Below are 19,088 nucleotides of genomic sequence, written 5' to 3'. Positions count from 1 at the left end.
ATAGCTTATCTGAGATAGACTTTATTACTAATTATAACTATATTGACATTCAGAGTGATTATCTATGTGTACTGATTCATCTGTATCAATAGTGTCTTTTATGTAATTTGTAATATAGAAAGTCTTTGATCCTGGTCAAGGTTGCTGACTGTGTGTCTTTGTTGGAGTCAACTACTAACTGTCAGTTGTTAGTCCATCATCATCATCACAACACAATGCAGAGACTGTAGTCTGTCACTGTTATCAGTAATGTAAAGAGACTTAACGAGTCATTATAAACTGTGAGGTTAATATAGTCCGAGAATAAGTCCCCCGTTACACAAGCGCATACCATAAAATATGTCTGGTGATCAGGGGCGTCGCTAGGTCTATTTCAATCTTCTTTAGCCCCCCCCCCAAAATAAATGTACATTAATAGTTTAAATCATCAGTAGTTTGATCTCATTCATTTTTCATTAAAGTCAATCGAATTGTGCCACTGTGTCTCCAAATCCACTATATACCTAGATGGCTGGGCACTAGGACCCGGGAGAGGCTGCTGGTGCTCTAATCCAGCGTTTCCATTGGCTGTGCTGCTCACTCAGAGCCCACAGTAGAGACTGTAACGGAGGTCAGAAACCACTGAAGTTGTGACAGAGTGAAGATACCAAGCTGTAATATGAACTTGTGGCAAATGATGGTCAATGTAGTGAGTTATCAAGTTGTTACTTGTTTGTTTCTTGCTTAACATTAGCTAACTTTAGGTTTAAGTGAAGAAAAGACAAGAGGATAGGCTATATAACACTAACATTATACAGTGGAAACCACTTATATGATCACAGTTGCAGTGATCTACCTCTTATATGGATCAAAAAGCTCAGGACAGAATCATTCCTATACAAATGCTGTTTAAATAATTAACTTATAGTAATCAATAGTCCACTTAAAGTGTTCATTTTGGGTCTTTTCATACATGAAAACATGGGGAGAAAAATAAAATTACGGTAACTCTATTTTTATTTTTACAGCTACAGTAAATAGCAAAGCTGCCATTTCATTACTTTTTTATTGGTGTAATGAATATACAAATGTCAATTAGATTGTAATCTGAATGAGAAATAAAGAAAAAGAAAAAAAAAAATAATTTGACCCAGACAGACGTGTCTGAAGGAGCAGGTCTGATGGAGGTTAGTGATCAAAAAGAAAGCGAGTGGGAGTTGTTTAAGCTTTCAGTTAAAACTAATACTGAATTGTATGACATAGGCCTATTACTCGGAATACTATAATAGGAATAAACTAGCCTAATGATTTTATGACATTTTTAGTTTTAGAGGTTCACACATCAAACATCAGTCTGTGTATCAATAACATACTTAGAACCTGCAACAAATATAAGAGAGAGGAGGCAGCATTCCTTGACTTCAATGCCTTTGCTTGATCTGTGCCTGTTGTAAGTGGATGGAAAGCATTTAAGTCATAGGAGATCTGTGCCTAATACAAACTATGAAGAGATAGATCTATTGTGTTGATTTTACACTTATTGCTACTCTAAAAATTCATGACAAACTTTTTGGGGCCATTTAACCCCCCCACCCCACCCCACCCCCCCTCCTCTTTCTGTAAAGGCTTAGCCCCCCTAACCATAAATCTCTAGTGATGCCCCTGCTGGTGATGTATTTAGGTATTGCTGCTGTGCATTATCTCACACTCACTATAGAGTTGAATATGAAAAATAGAAATATGATGTAATAAAAATGCAAATTGAACAGAAGTATCTTAGTAATATTCAATTTTTACTAATGTTGATTTTTTTTTTTTGTTCGAGTGTTGACTGTTACAAACTAATTTTTGAGACCGTAGCTGACTTTGGTGTTGTAGTTGTGGACTAATATTAAAAATGTGTTTCTGAAACCATTTTTCTGCACAAACCACAGTTATAAAGCCACCATAGAATCTACTCTGACACAGTATTAATAACAATTATAACACTGCACAATTATAATTATATAACATTTTACAGGTTATTTGATTTCATGTAGACTATTTTTCTACAAATCATCATAGTTAATTAAATCTCCATCTACAACATGATTCGTGTGTCATTGCATCAATTAAGACATCAATTATTAACATCAGTTGGTCACATCTAACCAATAACATGATGACACACCTTCATTCTCAGTCTCATCATGTTGCATCTGTCTTTCTAAATATGTTTTCTCCTTCTCTGCCTTTAGTGCTTTCAGGGTGGCACCTCCCCATCACCGTCCAGTCTCTGCAGATTCATCAGTGCATCACTTCATCAATCTCATCAGTCTCATCAGTCTCATCAGTCTCATCAGTCTCATCAGTCTCAGCAGGAGTAATCAGCCACCGTCAGTATCTGGTCTCCATGAGATTTTTTATCTTGCTGCTGCTCAGGACTGATGTCCCTCGATTCAAAATCTCCCTGTAGAGTCTAAGAGCCAAAGACTTGTGACAACACTTCAATCATCAATATTATCCGTATAATAAACAATTATTTTTGCTTCATTCATTCAGAAATATAGTCTGGTGTGTGTGTGTGTGTGTGTGTGTGTGTGCATAAACACAAGTGTGTATCTGGGTTTGCTGAACATTCTCTGAGTAAAAGTATTTCTACACAATGCTTCATTACTGTTTGTATTCCCAGCAGTGACATAATTAGAATAATTAATAAAGAAAGTTGTAGCAATAATCTTGTTGATTAATCTTTACAGTGAGTCATTTCCTTGTTCATCTTTGGTCTGGTGCTCAGCTTCTGTAACAGACCAGCTTATCTGCTGATCTGAACACTGATAAATGGGTGAATTTTGTTTCTGTGTCAGCTCAGATTACAAGCAATCCTCATTACAAAATACATTAACAGTTTATCAAGTAGTATACATTAAATATTTTATTTTATTTAATATTTATTTGCAGGAAATCCTCATTGAGATTAAAAATCTTGCAAGAGAGTCCTAACCAACACAGACAGAAACAAGTTTCAGACAAACACCATAAAAACAAGTAATACAGACTGACCTCTTGTTAGTCAATGTCAAATAATAAAACCATGAATAAAACTGCAATAAAAAAGAAAATAAACAGACAACCTTAATAAGTTGGACTGAGAAACAGTGGCTGTTTGTGGCATTAAAAACGTCATTGACATCACTGACTGGTAGATAGATGATGATGAACAGAGTTCCTGCAGCAAAGCTTCAAACCTGCCCAGAGAAACCAGTGACTGTAATTTAAACCCATTTAGTGGAGATTCAAAGTATCAGGAGCAACATACAGAAAAGCTCTTTTACCAAACTCTGTTTTAAATTTTGGTCTGAACTATGACAACAAACTTTAAATAGCATCTTATTTTGACAGCACCAAGCAAACAAACACTGTGTTTAAACAAATTGTGCATAAAATATATTATCTACCCTCTGAGCAACTATGATCATGATTGGACTGGAGAAAGTGTTCCAGAGACGTGGCTCCTTTATTGGGCTCTATTTTCATGGATCCAGCAGCGCTGTGACTCACAGTCAAGTTTCAGGCCCTGCCCAATGTGATAGAGGGTGAGCCAAATACACACTTGTATACAGGGTGGGATCAGAAAGAATACTTTATCATACAATACAGATGGGTGTGTCAGAGGCAGCGACAATCATGTTCTCATTCACTACTTTTATCCCCTTTAAACACAGTCCTCTCCCCATAATGACGGTTTGGGAATGCTGTGGAAAGTTTTCCTCAGAGAAAATGTTTTATTGTCGATTTCAAAATTTGAACACAGCAGTTTAAATGTACCATGAACATGAAAACGTATTTAAAGATCCCCTCCAGATATGTTTTAACACAGTGGTTCTCAACCTTTTTGGTGTCAAGGACCCCCAGATTGATACACATCAGGCCACGGACCCATATTTGAAAAGATGTAGGATCCCTGTCTGATAACTTTACTGAATAGTTTATGACCTCGTGGGCTGCTTACTATTTAGGAGGAACTAAGTCTTGCTCGCTTCATCCTTGTTCTTGTTTTCTTTCATCTAGATTAGTATAGACTGTATACATATGTTTGTATATTTACTTGATAATTAAAACTCTCATGCTGTTGTTCTTTCTTGTGCTTTTTTTGGTGTTTTGCCTTACATGGTGTTTATTTAATTAATTATGTGCAGAACACTGGAGTGGCAGAAGTTAGTTCTGCCTCTAGGTCTACTATATATTATAGGTAGGAACCAAAAAATAACCCAAATGGTGCCAAAGTAGTATCCCTGGATGTATAATAAGAGCTGGATAGGGCGCCGCCACTCAGCCTTGCAGCCATTTTTTCCCAGTGGTCACTTGTGGTATTGCAGCGAAAAATCCCCCTGCAGCCCAAAAAGCATTTTCCCCATAGACCACCATATTAAAAGAGACATCTGTAAAACTGTTGACAGGACACATCGAACTGCAAACAACATTAATTATGACTCTGTCTATAATGAACTTTTGACCCATGGAGGTTTTATATTTGTAAAACTTTCCTAGAGCCGAGAAAAGTGATTTAAAAATCTGTGATGTCATCACAATGTAAAGTCTATGGACCGAGTGGGAACTCATGGACCAACAGGAGAAACACTACTGCGTATATTCAGTGGGCCACACAAAATGGAAGTAAACCTGGAAGCTAGAAACTTTTTTTGGCGTATGCGCCAGCCAAGCAATTCCTATAAGACTGAATGGGCACCATTTTTAGTTCAGTATCCAGCTCTTATAATACATCCATGGTAGAAACTTAAGTGACTATGTAAGGGAGTTGCAATACAGGTTATGTCACGACTTTAGCTGGCATCTTCACCATAGTAACGGTGGCTGAGGATCATGGGTAGGCTAATGTAGCCGCTATCATCTAAAACTGACAAAAAAACTTGATTGCTCAGAATCGAAGGAGAAATAATTAAAGTAAATGGCCATAACCTTTCATTTCTTGAGTTATCAAGGACACCTTTGTGTTTTGTGTTGAGAAATGTTAGATAGAGGTAAAGAGAGAAGAAAATTGACAGTGAGGAACATATTCATACACAGCGCGTCCTCTCTGGTCCGCCCACCAGGCTGGTAATATTAAAATAAAGGAATAAAAATAAGGATCAAATCTCGTGATTAAATGTTGAGTAATGTAGCAGTTATAGTCAAAAAATGAATAACAAATGAGAGAAAACAATACAGCCTCTGGGCCCCTGAGTCCCAACTGACAGAAAAAAGTGCGAAAGGTACAAAACCAACTTCCAATTAAAATACATTAGTTTGAAAATCATGCTGACTGTCAAGAAAAAAATGGAAAAATCATGTCCATGTACACGAATATTTACATTAAATTTCATGACTATTTCATGAATTGCTGTGAGACTGGGGTGCATATATACACACTATGTTCCTCTTTACATCTTGACAGGCTTAGGTCTTTTAAGGGTGGGTGTTGCCTGTATTCTTCCATAAAACCTGGACTCTCCTCTCTGGGTGTTGATATCAATATCAGTGAATGATCAAATGGTTGACCACCAAAGTTCTTCAAGACTCTGCGCATCCTCAGTTTGTGTTCCTCAGTGAAGTCTTCAGGCTTTAGAACCAGCAGGAACACATGAGGTCCAGGATCAGAGAGACTCACACAGTTTTCTATAAACTCAGTCAATTTGTCTTCAGAGATGTTTGGAAGCAGCAGATCTGGGGTGTTGATGAGAACTATTTCTTTCTCCTTCAACTGTCCTTTGTGCTGAACTCAGTCTTTCCCAGTATGATGTTCTCCACTGAGCTCCTCTCAGACCAGCTGTTCCCCAGCAGAACAAACCTCAGCTCAGACACTGAGAAGAAAATTAAATTAGAAAATAAACTCACAGTTGATCACATCCAAACTGATTACATTAAAAGTGGATTCACAACTAGTTTCTTTAAAGTAAGCTTAAGAGAATCTCTCAGCCATTGTCATCTTTAAAATTGTATATTTACCAGTGAGCTTATAACTATTAGATGAAATAAAATGTGAGTTTGTACCTACCAGCTACAAAACACTGCAATTTTAAATGTTAATATACACAAGAATAATGTCTGTCTCAGTTCAGTTCTACTCACTGTTAGGTGGCAGTAATTTAGAGCTGCTTCTAAGGTGCTGCAGCACATCTGAAATAGGATACAGAAAATGTAAAAAATCATTCATTAGATCATTCAAACGTCTCATGATTGTTGGTGTCCACAAGCAGCATTAACATTTTCACAGCCGCAATAGACTGATACAAGTATTATCTACTCTACCTGAACTGAAACCATTATACTTGTATCTGTATCAGTATCTGAAGGCCACACCTCAGTACCTGTGAGGTCTGGACTCATTTAAAAATAAATACAAGGAGAAGAAGAGAAACTTCACTCCTTCAGAACAAAGTTGTGATTAATTTTTTGATTAATTCAGAAGATATTTTGTAGTAGATGAATACAAAGAAGCAACACAAGATCCCCTCCAGACATGTTTTAGGACATATAAAAATACCCAGCTTTTAATAATAGTTTGTGTCTGATGTGGTTCTGCCACAAAAAATGTTAATTTACCTCATTAAATCCTCAAAACATCTCCTCCTTCTCCCACATTGAAAATCCAGAATCTCTTAACATATAAATATTGTTGATTTCTAAAGTTTTCCTGCTGGACACCAGATGTCTCCTCCTTCACTGTAAAGTTCATTCTGAGTGTTTGTGCACTGGAGGCTTCAAGTTTCCACATCACACTATTGGAAGTTACATACTGGATCACGATTGGCTACAAAACTAGTTGTGATGTCACAAATCCTGCTCGTAGGTGCATTTGTTAAACTGAGACTTAAGGTGAACTCAGAGAAACTTTCCTCCTTCAGCAGAAAGTTGTGATTATTTTTTTTTTATTAATTCATCAGATATTTTGTGGTAGATGAATACAGAGAGGCAACACAAGTGGTTGGTGTGACACACTGCTATGGAATATGATCATCAGTTATATTTGATGTAAAGATTAGATCCAGAGTAAGACAGAGGAGGTCTGGTTCAATCTAACTTCAGATGATATTTCTAGGCAGCTCAGCTCAGTGCTGTGGTGACATGGATTAGTAATAATCAGGAGATTGGATGGGTCCAGATAGAGAAGAGCTCAACCCAGAGATATCTCTGTCGGTTTGACCTTTTCTGAACAAAAAGTCTTGGAGCAAACTTAAAGTAAATAATGAATGGATTAGACACACATCGATGGTCTTGGCAACAGTTAAGGAGAAACTGGGAGGGCAGGTTTCTTTGTCCAGAGCGTTGTCAGCAGCTGGTAACAGAGACTTTGTAGGAGCCATTTATGTTGATTGTTGGCATGTCATTTTTTCAGTTATAACTTGCAGTATTATTTTGGACACTGGGTGGCGGTCATTAGATGCACAGGGTTGTATATGTACGGCCATAGGTGACAGGAAACAGCAGGCACAGGTAGGGGGAGCACATACAGTTCTTACCAGTCCGGTAACGGAGTCACACACCACAGCTGGCAGGACAGAAAACCCGGTATGTTCATGGCTTGTACAAATACTTCAATAAAAGAACAAACTAAGCGGCAGCCAACTGACTGGAAAATCTGTTTTGAGTCTGCATAAGATCACTTCTAATCTTAACTCTGTATTAATGGCAACAGGAAAACTAGGAAAAGAAAGGACATTGGAAAAATGAAAATTGTCATTACACAACTGTTTGAATAACATCAGTCTGTGGATGAGACAAAACTTCCTACAGCTGCTAAGTTGACAAGTCAAAAGTATTAAACAGTCAGAGTTGCTGACCCCATAGAATGCAGAATATGAACTAAACTGAGGTTTAATTATCTCATTATCTATATACAGAACCTTAATGGCACGTAACTACTCAAGACAGTAATATAACGGAGAAAGGCCAATAAAGTAAAAAAGAAATCCTTCACATACTAACCAATGACAGACTCAAGAATTTAAATTCAGATTGTCGTTAGGAGTCCCTCCCCTCCTGTTCTTGGATGGGTGTTGTCTCCACCACTGGATTAGAAAACACAAACACAAGTGTAAATTAACAGTAATCAAAGAGAATAGACTCCAATAGGAGTTACAACCACTGGGGAAATTCCAGTTTATTTAATTAGGACATGAAGAGAATATGTCAGCCATCAATAACTGATAAACTTACCTTTGATCCCCCATTTTTAAAACAAATTAAAAGTAACTCCTTAAGTTTGTGTCCACCACATATAAAATGCTTTGAATTCAGATCTTATTAAACAATTCTAATTCAATTCAGTTTGACTGACTGTTAATTTGCTTCGAGTCCATGCTGTCGCGGCGATTCTGAAATACATCTGGCAGGCAGGCTGTAAAATCAACAAAAAAGAAATTCATTAATGAAGATTGAAGATGATGCACAAATGTGTATAACTAAAAAATGCAATGCATATCTATAATTTAAAAAGTATATATATCAATATATTTTATACACTGGACATCTTTGGTTTTATAATAAAGCGCTTCAGATTTGTTTCTGGAGCATCACATGAACAGAGCTACACTGCAAAACTTAAATTTTAAGTATTATTTTGCAATGAATGATTTAAATGTCGACTGGTCTGAAAGGAAATTGCAATGCAAGCAGGTGCTGTTTACCATAATAACATAAAGAAACAAAAAATAATCTTACTGTATCTCATCAATTAAACAGATACAGAACAAATTTTCACTTTTTGAAAAATACAAAACACTGGCAATGTAGATGTTAATATACACAAGAATAATTCTATCTCAGTCCAATTTTACTCACCTCCCATGATGGCCCCAGTTACCCCTGTAGAGATACAGAAAATGTAAAAATAATTAAATTCTTCAATAATTCAGTCACATGTAATCAGTAATAATCCTGCTCATGACAACAACCATTCAAACGTCTCATGATTGTTGGTGTCCACAAGCAGCATTAACATTTTCACAGCCTCAATAGACTGATACAAGTATTATCTACTCTGCCTGAACTGAGACCATTATACTTGTATCTGTATCAGTATCTGAAGGCTACACCTCCAGTGTTTGGGCACTGGAGGCTTTAAATTGTGCTAGGCAAAGCCCTTTTGCAGGCAGCTCGTGCTAGGTTGTGGAGAACAGTGGACAGACTAATAAGTTAGACGGTCAAATATTTTCTAGCACGTTAAGTTTCAGTTGATCTCTTCAGTTCGTGTGTGTCCATGACCACAAGTGAGAACTTAATTTGTGTATTGTGGAGATGTTTATTTACTGTTGGTGATTTATATCATAATGTCTTAAGTTTACCAGCTGTTTCTGTATCAATTTACCAGCGAGTTTATATTGGCTGATAACAATTTATCCATATTGTATGTTTAGCCTATAGAGCAGCATTCCTGTTGTGGATTATAGTATTTAGTAACCGTTTAGCATGGTTCATTTCCTGCAGCTGTAGAAGTTAATCCCACTTGTGAGGTTTATGTTAAATATAGAGATAGTATAGTCTAAGTAGCATAACGTTGATGTGTTTTTTCTTATTTCCCCCTCATTTAGAAGCACACTCCTACGGAATAGTAATAGTTCTTGTGCATCTGTGTATCTGCATTTTACTCACAATAAAACTCAGGATCATGTGTTCTGACTAGACAACCGATATCGCTGACTGCATTTCCTAACCACTAAGCTTCAATACAAGCAGGTACTGCTTACCATAATAACATAAAGAAACAAGAATAATCTTACTTTATCTGATCAATTAAACAGATAAAGAACAAAGTTGTAGTTTTTGTTAATTACAAAACACAGTCATTTTAGATGTTAACGTACACAGGAATAATTCTCTCTCAGTCCAGTTTTACTCACCTCCTATAATGGCCCCAGCCCCAGCTGCCCCTGGGAGGGATACAGAAAATGTAAAGAATCATTAATTCAGTCACATGTAATCAGTAATAATCCTGCTCATGACAATGCACATTCAAACACCTCGTGATTTTTGGGAGTCCACAAACAGCATTAACATTTTCACAGCCTTAATAGACTGATACAAGTATTATACTCAATCTGGTGACCAGGAAACAGGCGATCCCTCCCCTAGGTTATGGTGCCATAAAATTCAGCTGCCTACGCCAACACATCCGCTTAAAAGGTTACTGCAGGAACAGAGATATCCCCTTTGTTGACAATTTTTCTGTATTTTTAAACAAGCCTAAGCTGTTTAAACATGATGGCCTCCACCCCTCCCTGGAAGGCTCTCACCTGTTATCAACCAACATCAAACTGACTTTGCTATCTTGTAAGGCTCCTGCTGCCTGACTCACAGTCAATCCATCTGACTTTTCCTACCTGGACTCATATAGTATTCCTGTTAGGATCACAACTAGAACAAATACCCACCATCTTAAGCATCCTGTGTTGTCAACTGCTAGACTTGATAATTTAATTACAGTTTGCCGCAGTAATTCCAATTCAGTTAAGCCACCCAATTCTGTTGTCTTTGCTCTTTTAAACACTCAGTCAGTGTCCAACAAATCTTTCATTCTAAATAACCTAATCACAGCCCATAATCTTGTCATAATCAATTTATCCATCTTGTATGTTTAGCCTATAGAGCAGCATTCCTGTTGTAGATTATAGTATTTAGTAACCGTTTAGCATGGTAATATAGACAAGAATAATTCTGTCTTAGTCCAGTTTTACTCACCTCCCCTGGTGGTCAAGGCTGCCCCTGTAGAGATATAGAAAATGTACAAAATCATTAATTCAGTCACATGTAATCAGTAATAATCCTGCTCATGACAACGACCATTCAAACATCTCAGGATTGTTGGTGTCCACAAGCAGCATTAACATTTCAACAGTCTTAATAGATGTAATATATGTAAATATTTTTGATTTCTAAAGTTTTCCTGCTGGACACCAGATGTCTCCTTCTTCACTGTAAAGTTCATTCTCATTGTTTGTGCAACTGGAGGCTTCAAGTTTCCACATCACACTTGTGTAAGTTACATACTGGACCACCATTGGCTGCAAACTAGTTGTGATGTCACAAATCCTGCTCGTAGGTTAAAGTGTTAAACTGAGGTTTAAAGTGAACTCAGAGAAACTTTCTTCCTTCAGCAGATGAATGTGAAAACAAACTCTGCACATACATCATTCTGCACAGAGAAGAGAACAACATCCAACTGAATGAACAAGAAGAAGAACATGTTTTTGAGTGGAGGAGGACTTTAATGAATAAAAGTTTAGATTTTGTGTGGCAGATGGCAGTGGTGGAAGAAGTATTCAGATACTTTACTTCAGTAAAAGTACCAATACAGCAATGTAAAAATACTCCATTACAAGTAAAAGTCCTGCATGAAAAATCCTACTACAGTAAAAGTACATAAGTATTATGAGCTCGATGTAGTTAAAGTATTGCAGTAAAAGTAGTGGTTTGGTCCCTCTGACTGATATATTATTATATATGACATCATTAGATTATTAATAGTGAAGCATCAGTGTTAGAGCAGCATGTTACTATTGTAGCTGCTGGAGGTGGAGCTAATTTCAACTACTTTATATACAGTTGGCTAGTTTAGTCCAGTGGTTCCCAACCTAGGGATCGGGCCCCTCCAAAGGGTCAGCAGATAAATCTGAGGGGTCTTGAGATGATTAATGGGAGAGGAAAGAAGAAAAAACAAAGTTCTGATACAAAATTCTGTTTTCAGTTTTTGGACTTTTTCTCTAATCTTTGATTTTTGCTGAAATATTGGATCATCTGAACATTTCTTGAAATGAAAGCATGTAAGAAGTTTAGAGGGAAAAATCACTATTTGGTGGAGCTGTTAACAACTCATAGACATGTGACATGTGACCCCGACTACACACTGCTTTTTGTAAGACGTCAAAAGCCAAAAAGGTTGGAAACCACTGGTTTCATCTTTAACAATGTGTTGTATTTTAAAAGCTTGTTATATTATCCATTGTGTCAAATCTTCATCTGAAAAGTAACTAAAGCTGTCAAATAAATGTAGTGGAGTAGAAAGAACAATATTTCCCTCTGAAATGTAGTGGAGTGGAAGTATAAAGTAGCATCACATGGAAATACTCAAGTAAAGTACAAGTACCTCAAAATTGAACTTATACAGTGCTTGAGTAAATGTACTTAGTTACTTTCCACCACTGGCATATTGGGCATGTAAACAAGAATAATCTTACTGTATTTGATCAATTAAATATATAAAAAACAAAGTTGTAGTTTTTATAAAATATAAAACACTGTCATTTTAGATGTTAATATACACAAGAATAATTCCATCTCAGTCCAGTTTTACTCACCTATCATGCTGGCCCCCACTGCCACTGTAGAGATACAGAAAATGTAAAAAAAATCATCCATTCAGTCACATTTAATCAGTAATAATTCTGCTCATGACAACGACCATTCAAACGTCTCATGATTGTTGGTGTCCACAAGCAGCATTAACATTTTCACAGCCTGAATAGACTGATACAAGTATTATCTACTCTGCCTGAACTGAGACCATTATACTTGTATCTGTATCAGTATCTGAAGGCCACACCTCAGTACCTGTGATGTCTAGACTCATTTAAACATAAATACAAGGAGAAGAAGAGAAACTTGACTCATTCAGAGCAAAGTTTTGATTATTTTTTGATTAATTCATCAGATATTTTGTGGTAGATAAATGCAGAGAAGTATCATCAGTTGTGGTATTTTATTCTTGGCATGAATATTATATTCATTTAATAAATGAAAGTTTAGGGCATGGAAACAAGAATAATTTTACTGTATCTGATCAATTAAACAGATACAGAACACAGTTTTGTAAAATATGTCTAGAGCTGAGAAATGCAACAGGATATGCGATCAGAAAAAGTCAAATCGAAGATTGACTATTGTGTGTCCAAAGCATCTTCACTCCGGCAATTTATTGTAACTAAAGTTTCAGAGAACTGGCTCACTCAAAATTTCATCACCATTTGAAAACTGTTCTGATATTTGGGTATTTGGGTGATGAGTTGATCGTATTGGTGTAACATGTTGATTTTAAAGGAAGAAATTCACCAAATGTTAAACAACAATGACTCCACTGCTTTTTTGACTCAGTTTTTAAATGTGGCTGTTTTCTGATCCACCTGTCTCACCTTAACAGAAATACAAAGATATTAAGATCAATTACTTGCACGACTAAAAACAGCATGTGTCCCTCATGAAATAATGATAGTTATATTAATGACCTCAAACAGCTGGTTTCAGCTCCAGAAACCAGAACTAAAAAAAATATGGTGATTTGTCACAAAAACAGGGAAGAGGGCACAGTTCTTTTATAATGTGTGTAATATGTGGACAGTGTGTTATTCAGACTAAAAGTCTGACTGGACTCACCAGATGATGGTGAGGCCCCCATAACGTCACTCTGCTGGAAATATCAGAAACTAACTGGAGACCAACTGCTGGGCTAAAAAGAGAAAAGCACAAAATGTTAAATTATCTTGATGTTTAAGTTGTCTTATGTCAGCTGAAAGCTTCTTTGTGAAAAATTACTGTTTTGTTGTTTACCACACAACAATAATAATAACAACAGTCTGATTGGACTTACATTTACAGTAATGTGTATCTGTTTACTTATAATGTCAATATAAACTGTAATATATTCGATTTGCACATGTTATGGTAATACAGGGTTATTACATGAGGATTGTTGTACAGGGATTGTCTGTCATCACATGTCTGATTTCATTGTTCATGAGTGTGATAACGTGTGGAAAGAAACCAGGCATAAGAACAGTTTCTTTCCACACACCATCACACAGATCATTGGTAATAACAAATGCTATTCCTATAAAAACAGATTGCTGCACTGAGTTGCATCAACTATGTGTAAACTGGCATGAGCCACTTGGTATCATAGCACATTGTAGTAAGTTGGATCAATACTGAAATATCATATCAATAAATTAGGTCTCTTTAATTAATGAGAAAATGATGTTGTGTGGCAGAAACTGCTGTTTTACCATCAGTGAGTTCTGACATTTCATGATTTACACCTCCAAACATTTAGTTGTTCCTCAGTTATGTTGTAATTAATCTTTTAGCTTTTATTTTAGTGATGCATAAATCATAACTTAGTAATAATTTACGTTATAACGTATAAGTAACGTAACGTATAAGTTTGAACTTCCACACAGCTGGTGCAACAGGCTGCAGCAGTTGTTTGTCTACTCTGCAGCTACATGTGTTTGCTTGTAACAGGCTAATATCTACTCAATAACTGTCCAGATGCTCTTAGGGAACATCTGCAGAAGCCTCCAGCTGCTGGAGAAGTTACAGAGGAGGATGGGTACCTTCTGTCCTCTGCAGGGCGGGATCTCTTACATCGATTTAATGTACTTCATTTTTTTCATGCTAATCTATGACTGTTAAGGACTGTTGTTAAGCTGACGGGAGAATGGATCTGGACTGTGCGGCGCAGCAGCAGCAAGACGCTGTCGGGGAGGCTGGAGAGAGAAGCAACCGGAGAAACAACCAGGAGAGTTAGCTTGTTTGTCATTGTTGCTAATGATATCAGACTGGTTAACCAGCAGCCACAAAGTTCTTTTAACTAACAAACAAGATGACCAACAGTCACAAATGGACGTTATGACAGGAATACTTACTGAGTCAGATACAGCTTCTCTCTCTCTGTCTCTTTGGATGCTAATTTCTTCTCTGATGGTTAAATGTCTCTCTGTGGCTGTTGTGTGAATTTATCTCTTTAACAAGAATGCAGCAGATATATATATATATATATATATATATATATATATATATATATATATATATATATATATATATATATATATATATAGTGTGTTGTGGGTAGTTTGCTTGTTGAAGTTACAGTGAGCTGTCTGGACTCACTCATTCATTTGGAATCAATCTTGTTTTAAATTAAGTGGTTTTTCAGTCACCTGTTGATGTTGTGTGATTAGTGAATGAGTGTGCAGGAGGTCTGGCTGCTTGTAGTGACAATTTCTTCAGTTTTTTTAATTAATAAACTTAAAGTAACTAGAATAACAAATGTTAACAGCTTTGTAGACTATATTTTGTATGTCATGCACATAGATAAGAGTGTGTAAGTCATGTATTTGATACATGCATTAGGCTAATACTTTTTGTGAACCTACACTTTGAGATCTGTGAATGTTCTAGTATTCACCACTGATCTGAACCTGTATCAGATTATAAGCTTTATATAACTTTATATATTTCTGTATACTAAGAAAATACATAGGAAACACATGTAAATCATGTGATATCTTATCTGTTTTTGATGAGAGCATAAATCTGTTGTCACAATAGAACAATACTATAAATTTGAATTTTACTTTGTTGGTAAAATGACACATCCTGAACCACTGCACGGCTAAAATGAGCACTTCTTTGTTTACAAACAATATGTATATGCTAAATGTCTTTAAAGAAGCAGCCTTTACACCAATCAGGGCTTTTTGTTTTTGAAAGCAAATTGTTTTATTGGCATATAAAATTGCCCCCCACCCCTCCGATTTCATCAGGTGGAGGACAATGATATAGTTTGATGCGATTTGTTGTAAGATTCCATGTTGGTTTGCCTCCTGTCGTCCCCAATTTTTTGAGTCACCAGCCACCACTGATTTGAATACAGCTGCAGGTCAACAACATCTAACATCATATCAAACAATCCAGCTAACTGCAGTGAAACACAACTAGTAATATTTAACAATTTATGCATTCTTTGATGCATAAGTCAAGAGTCAAGAGTGGGCTGGTCAAACAATATAATAACTTGTGTGAACAAGATCCATAAGTTGATATCTTAACCACACAAGGAAAAATTACTATCTTTCAGGAAAACACTGTAAACACAGAATCAGCCAAATGGATCAAATTTCAATCATCAGTTTACGTGTTAGCTTGATCTTGCTTTAGTCTGCCTGGAAACTTTTACCTGCTTTCCAGAGAAAACTGCCTATGTTTGAATAAAGCTGCAGGTGAAGCAACATCTAACATCATATCAAGCACTCCAGCTACCTGCAGTGAAACACAACCTGCAGCAGGTGAGTTCTAATTACTTATTTACTTTGGCCATTTTCTAACCCTTCACAATGGCAGAACTGCAGCTTACACATTGATTTAATTTCTTTCATTTTCATTCATTCATTCTTTCTTTTCCCTTCATTTTCAATGCAATACCACCTAAATATTTTTACAAATGGGCTACAACTACACTGAACTATGGGTCCATTTAAGTTTCAAGCCAAATACCAATATTATCTATTATTAAATGGTTTCTTACATACTTCCATTATCATGGTAACACTAGCGCAATAAAGTATATTGAATCATAAATATCATTCATTCATTATTCAAAAATAATTTAAACCTGGATTCTTGACCTTTTTTCAATTTAACAGTTCTGGTCAACCGTTTTATGTAATTTATGCTTCAGATATGCTTATTGCCTGATGTGTAATTTATGAATCATTGTGTGTCTTTACTAAAGGATTAATAACTATATTTGCATGTATGTCTAGATTTGGCCGCAGGTGAAGGAACAACAGACATAACATCCACTGCTGCTACTCTACAGCCTGCAGACTCCATCAACTGGAACAGATCCTGAAGTATGTGAGTCCATCAAGGCAGCAGCTATAGATCCTGTCTGATGTGGTGAGGATGCTGTTAGTCAGCAGAGGCCATATCGGGTCAAATAAGACTCTACATTTCCCAAATGACAGGATGGGAGAAGTTCCCATCACCACCACTTTACAGAAAATTAGTGAATGGAGAGAAAATCAAGAGAAGCTGGTATATTCCAAGAAAAAAAAGTCTTTACTGCTTCTGCTGCAAACTGTTCTCACAAAACAAACAACTACAAACTAATCAGTAATGGATTGAATGACTGTAAAAACTGCAGTGACATACTCAAAAGCCATGAGAACAGTCCAGAATATTTTAGACACATGACATCATGGAGGGAGCCATCTATCGAGTGTAATCTATGAATAACCAAGTGCCAGTGTCTGTATGTTACTAACAGGTAGTTGGCAATATTTAACAATTTATTCATTCTTTTTGATATGCGATTAATTTGTTTGAGGAGTAAATTTAATTTATAAAAATATATATTTTTGTCTCGCAACCATTGTGGCGTCTGATGTTTGTTGTCCATATTTTTACTGTAGAATTAGCGGGTGGTGATGAGGCAGCACTGGTATGGTACTGGTGGGGTACTTTGAGTGGAATGTGGTTGGTTGGGGGGCACCAAATCCTTATCTTGCCTAGGGCACCAAAATATTTAGAGCCGGCCCTGCGTTTCCAACTATGAGTCAGGACAGTTTTTTAAACTTTAACTTACACCACCCGTTAAGTGATCATTTTAATCCAAATCATGATTTTTCCTTAACCCTAAACAAGCGGATTTTGTGCCTAAACCTAACCAGACCTTAACTACAGTGTTGTCACGCCATAAAATCATGGCCCCCTGCTGGTACTACACCTTCATACACGCATGTAATTTTCATGCTTAGTCAAGGCAAAATGTGACTGACATGGTATTACACAATTTGGTGTGATACTTGGGCTGGAAAAGCATACATAAAAATACAAAATGGTTAATTGATGACTATAATCTCAACTGAAACTTTGCTGGCAGACTAAAAAAACTGAAAAGATTACTGCCTGCAGCTACAGTTATAAACTTTATTATTGTTGTAATACTTTGTACTTGTGTTATCATTATTGCTGTAATCAAATGAGAGTTTATCTCTTTGATTCATCTTTGGACTTTAGACTCAAGAGTCTGAAACATAGATTTATCTGCTTATCTAAGATGGATAAATGCATTATTTTGTCCAAATCAACAAATTTAAACAGAAGATTTTTACAAATGTAAATTCAACAAATCATTTCACTGGATGTTGTTCTTTCAGACTGAGTTTCAAGATAGAATCAGATATCCTGCAGTGTTTGACAGCTGTCATTTATTTCTCTTAGACAAGTTCAACATACAGAACTTACCTGAGGTGACTGTCTGTTATCCTTGACTGTAGGTCTGTGATCTTCTACTGGTAATATGAGTTTATTCACTCATTTCACTGTCTGTAACTTACAGACAGTGTTTCTGTCTGATCTCCGGGCTTCAACAGTCGATACAAACCTGAGTCAGATTATCAACAATCAGTTATCAATGAACAATTGACAGAAATAGTCCTTACTGTTATACTGATCCCTATTTGTTCTAATTTAATTTAAATTGATATCACTTACCAATGAAACTGTTACTGCTTCTTTCTCCCTGAACATAAATGAAAGTACAACCTCTCCACACTGATAAAAACCTCACCTGATACGACCTCCTCCAAGGAGAGTGGGCAGGACGCTGAACAGGTATGACACAGATTGGTAGATGTTTAACCAGTAACACGGTGCTTCAAAGAGATGTGATGTTACATTAAAACATTTCAGGTGATGACCTACAAGGAACTAATTTCATTGGACCCATAATAGACCAGTACCCAGCACACATCTCATCACTGGTTCACAGTGGACTTGAGCTGGTCTGACTTGGACCAACTACCACAAAACCCACAAAGGCCCAGCATGAGCTAATCTGCACCGGAACAAAACCAGTTACATTACTGGTTCATGATGGATTAAGTTAGAGCAGTTCTCAAGTTTCTCACATTTAGTTAGAAACTTGAACTTATGGATTTTTACATGGAGGAGAAAGAAGACAAGATGTTTTAAGAATTTTTAATTTGATAATTTTTTGAGGGAAAATCTTATCAGACAAATTATTATATCAAGCAGAGTACATTTATATGTCTTACAACATGTCTGGAGGGGATCTTTAATGTTAATGATAATATGTTTAATGTGCTGAGTGGCAGTTCATGCAGTTCATGCTGACATCTTAGTCTATTAGGCCAGTGGTTCCAAACCTTTTTAGCTTGTGACCCCATAAAATACAACAAAGTCTACCTGGGACCCTCGTCACACGTTGCACTGTAATCAAAGAGGATTTATTTTGTTTTATTTCAATAACTTTAGGCACTTAAAGAGATAGA

The 19,088-nt window shown here is 36.4% G+C and overlaps 1 protein-coding gene and 1 long non-coding RNA gene across 2 annotated transcripts in view; both read right to left on the bottom strand.

Annotated features, from left to right (window-relative positions):
• The window catches only part of LOC137170075 (GTPase IMAP family member 8-like), a 33,035-nt gene extending 24,217 nt beyond the window's left edge, over nt 1–8,818 (bottom strand). The window contains exons 1-4 of the mRNA XM_067573433.1: nt 8,800–8,818; nt 8,297–8,356; nt 7,945–8,027; nt 6,088–6,135 (exon numbers count right to left, since the gene is read on the bottom strand). Of these exons, the coding sequence (XP_067429534.1) occupies nt 6,088 (1 nt within the window). The 5' untranslated portion in view covers nt 6,089–6,135; nt 7,945–8,027; nt 8,297–8,356; nt 8,800–8,818. The remainder of the gene's footprint in view (nt 1–6,087; nt 6,136–7,944; nt 8,028–8,296; nt 8,357–8,799) is intronic.
• Nucleotides 8,819–12,282: 3,464 nt separating this feature from the next.
• On the bottom strand, nt 12,283–18,388 carry LOC137172647 (uncharacterized). The gene is made up of 3 exons (XR_010925015.1): nt 18,289–18,388; nt 18,040–18,178; nt 12,283–13,456 (listed from the first exon to the last, which is right to left on the bottom strand). It is a non-coding gene; the product is annotated as an uncharacterized lncRNA (long non-coding RNA).
• Nucleotides 18,389–19,088: the final 700 nt, after the last annotated feature.

Source organism: Thunnus thynnus, chromosome 2 (assembly GCF_963924715.1).
Source record: "Thunnus thynnus chromosome 2, fThuThy2.1, whole genome shotgun sequence".
NCBI classification, from domain to species: domain Eukaryota; kingdom Metazoa; phylum Chordata; class Actinopteri; order Scombriformes; family Scombridae; genus Thunnus; species Thunnus thynnus.
The sequence above is the reverse complement of the archived record's forward strand: the minus strand, read 5'-3'. Positions and strand labels throughout refer to the sequence as shown.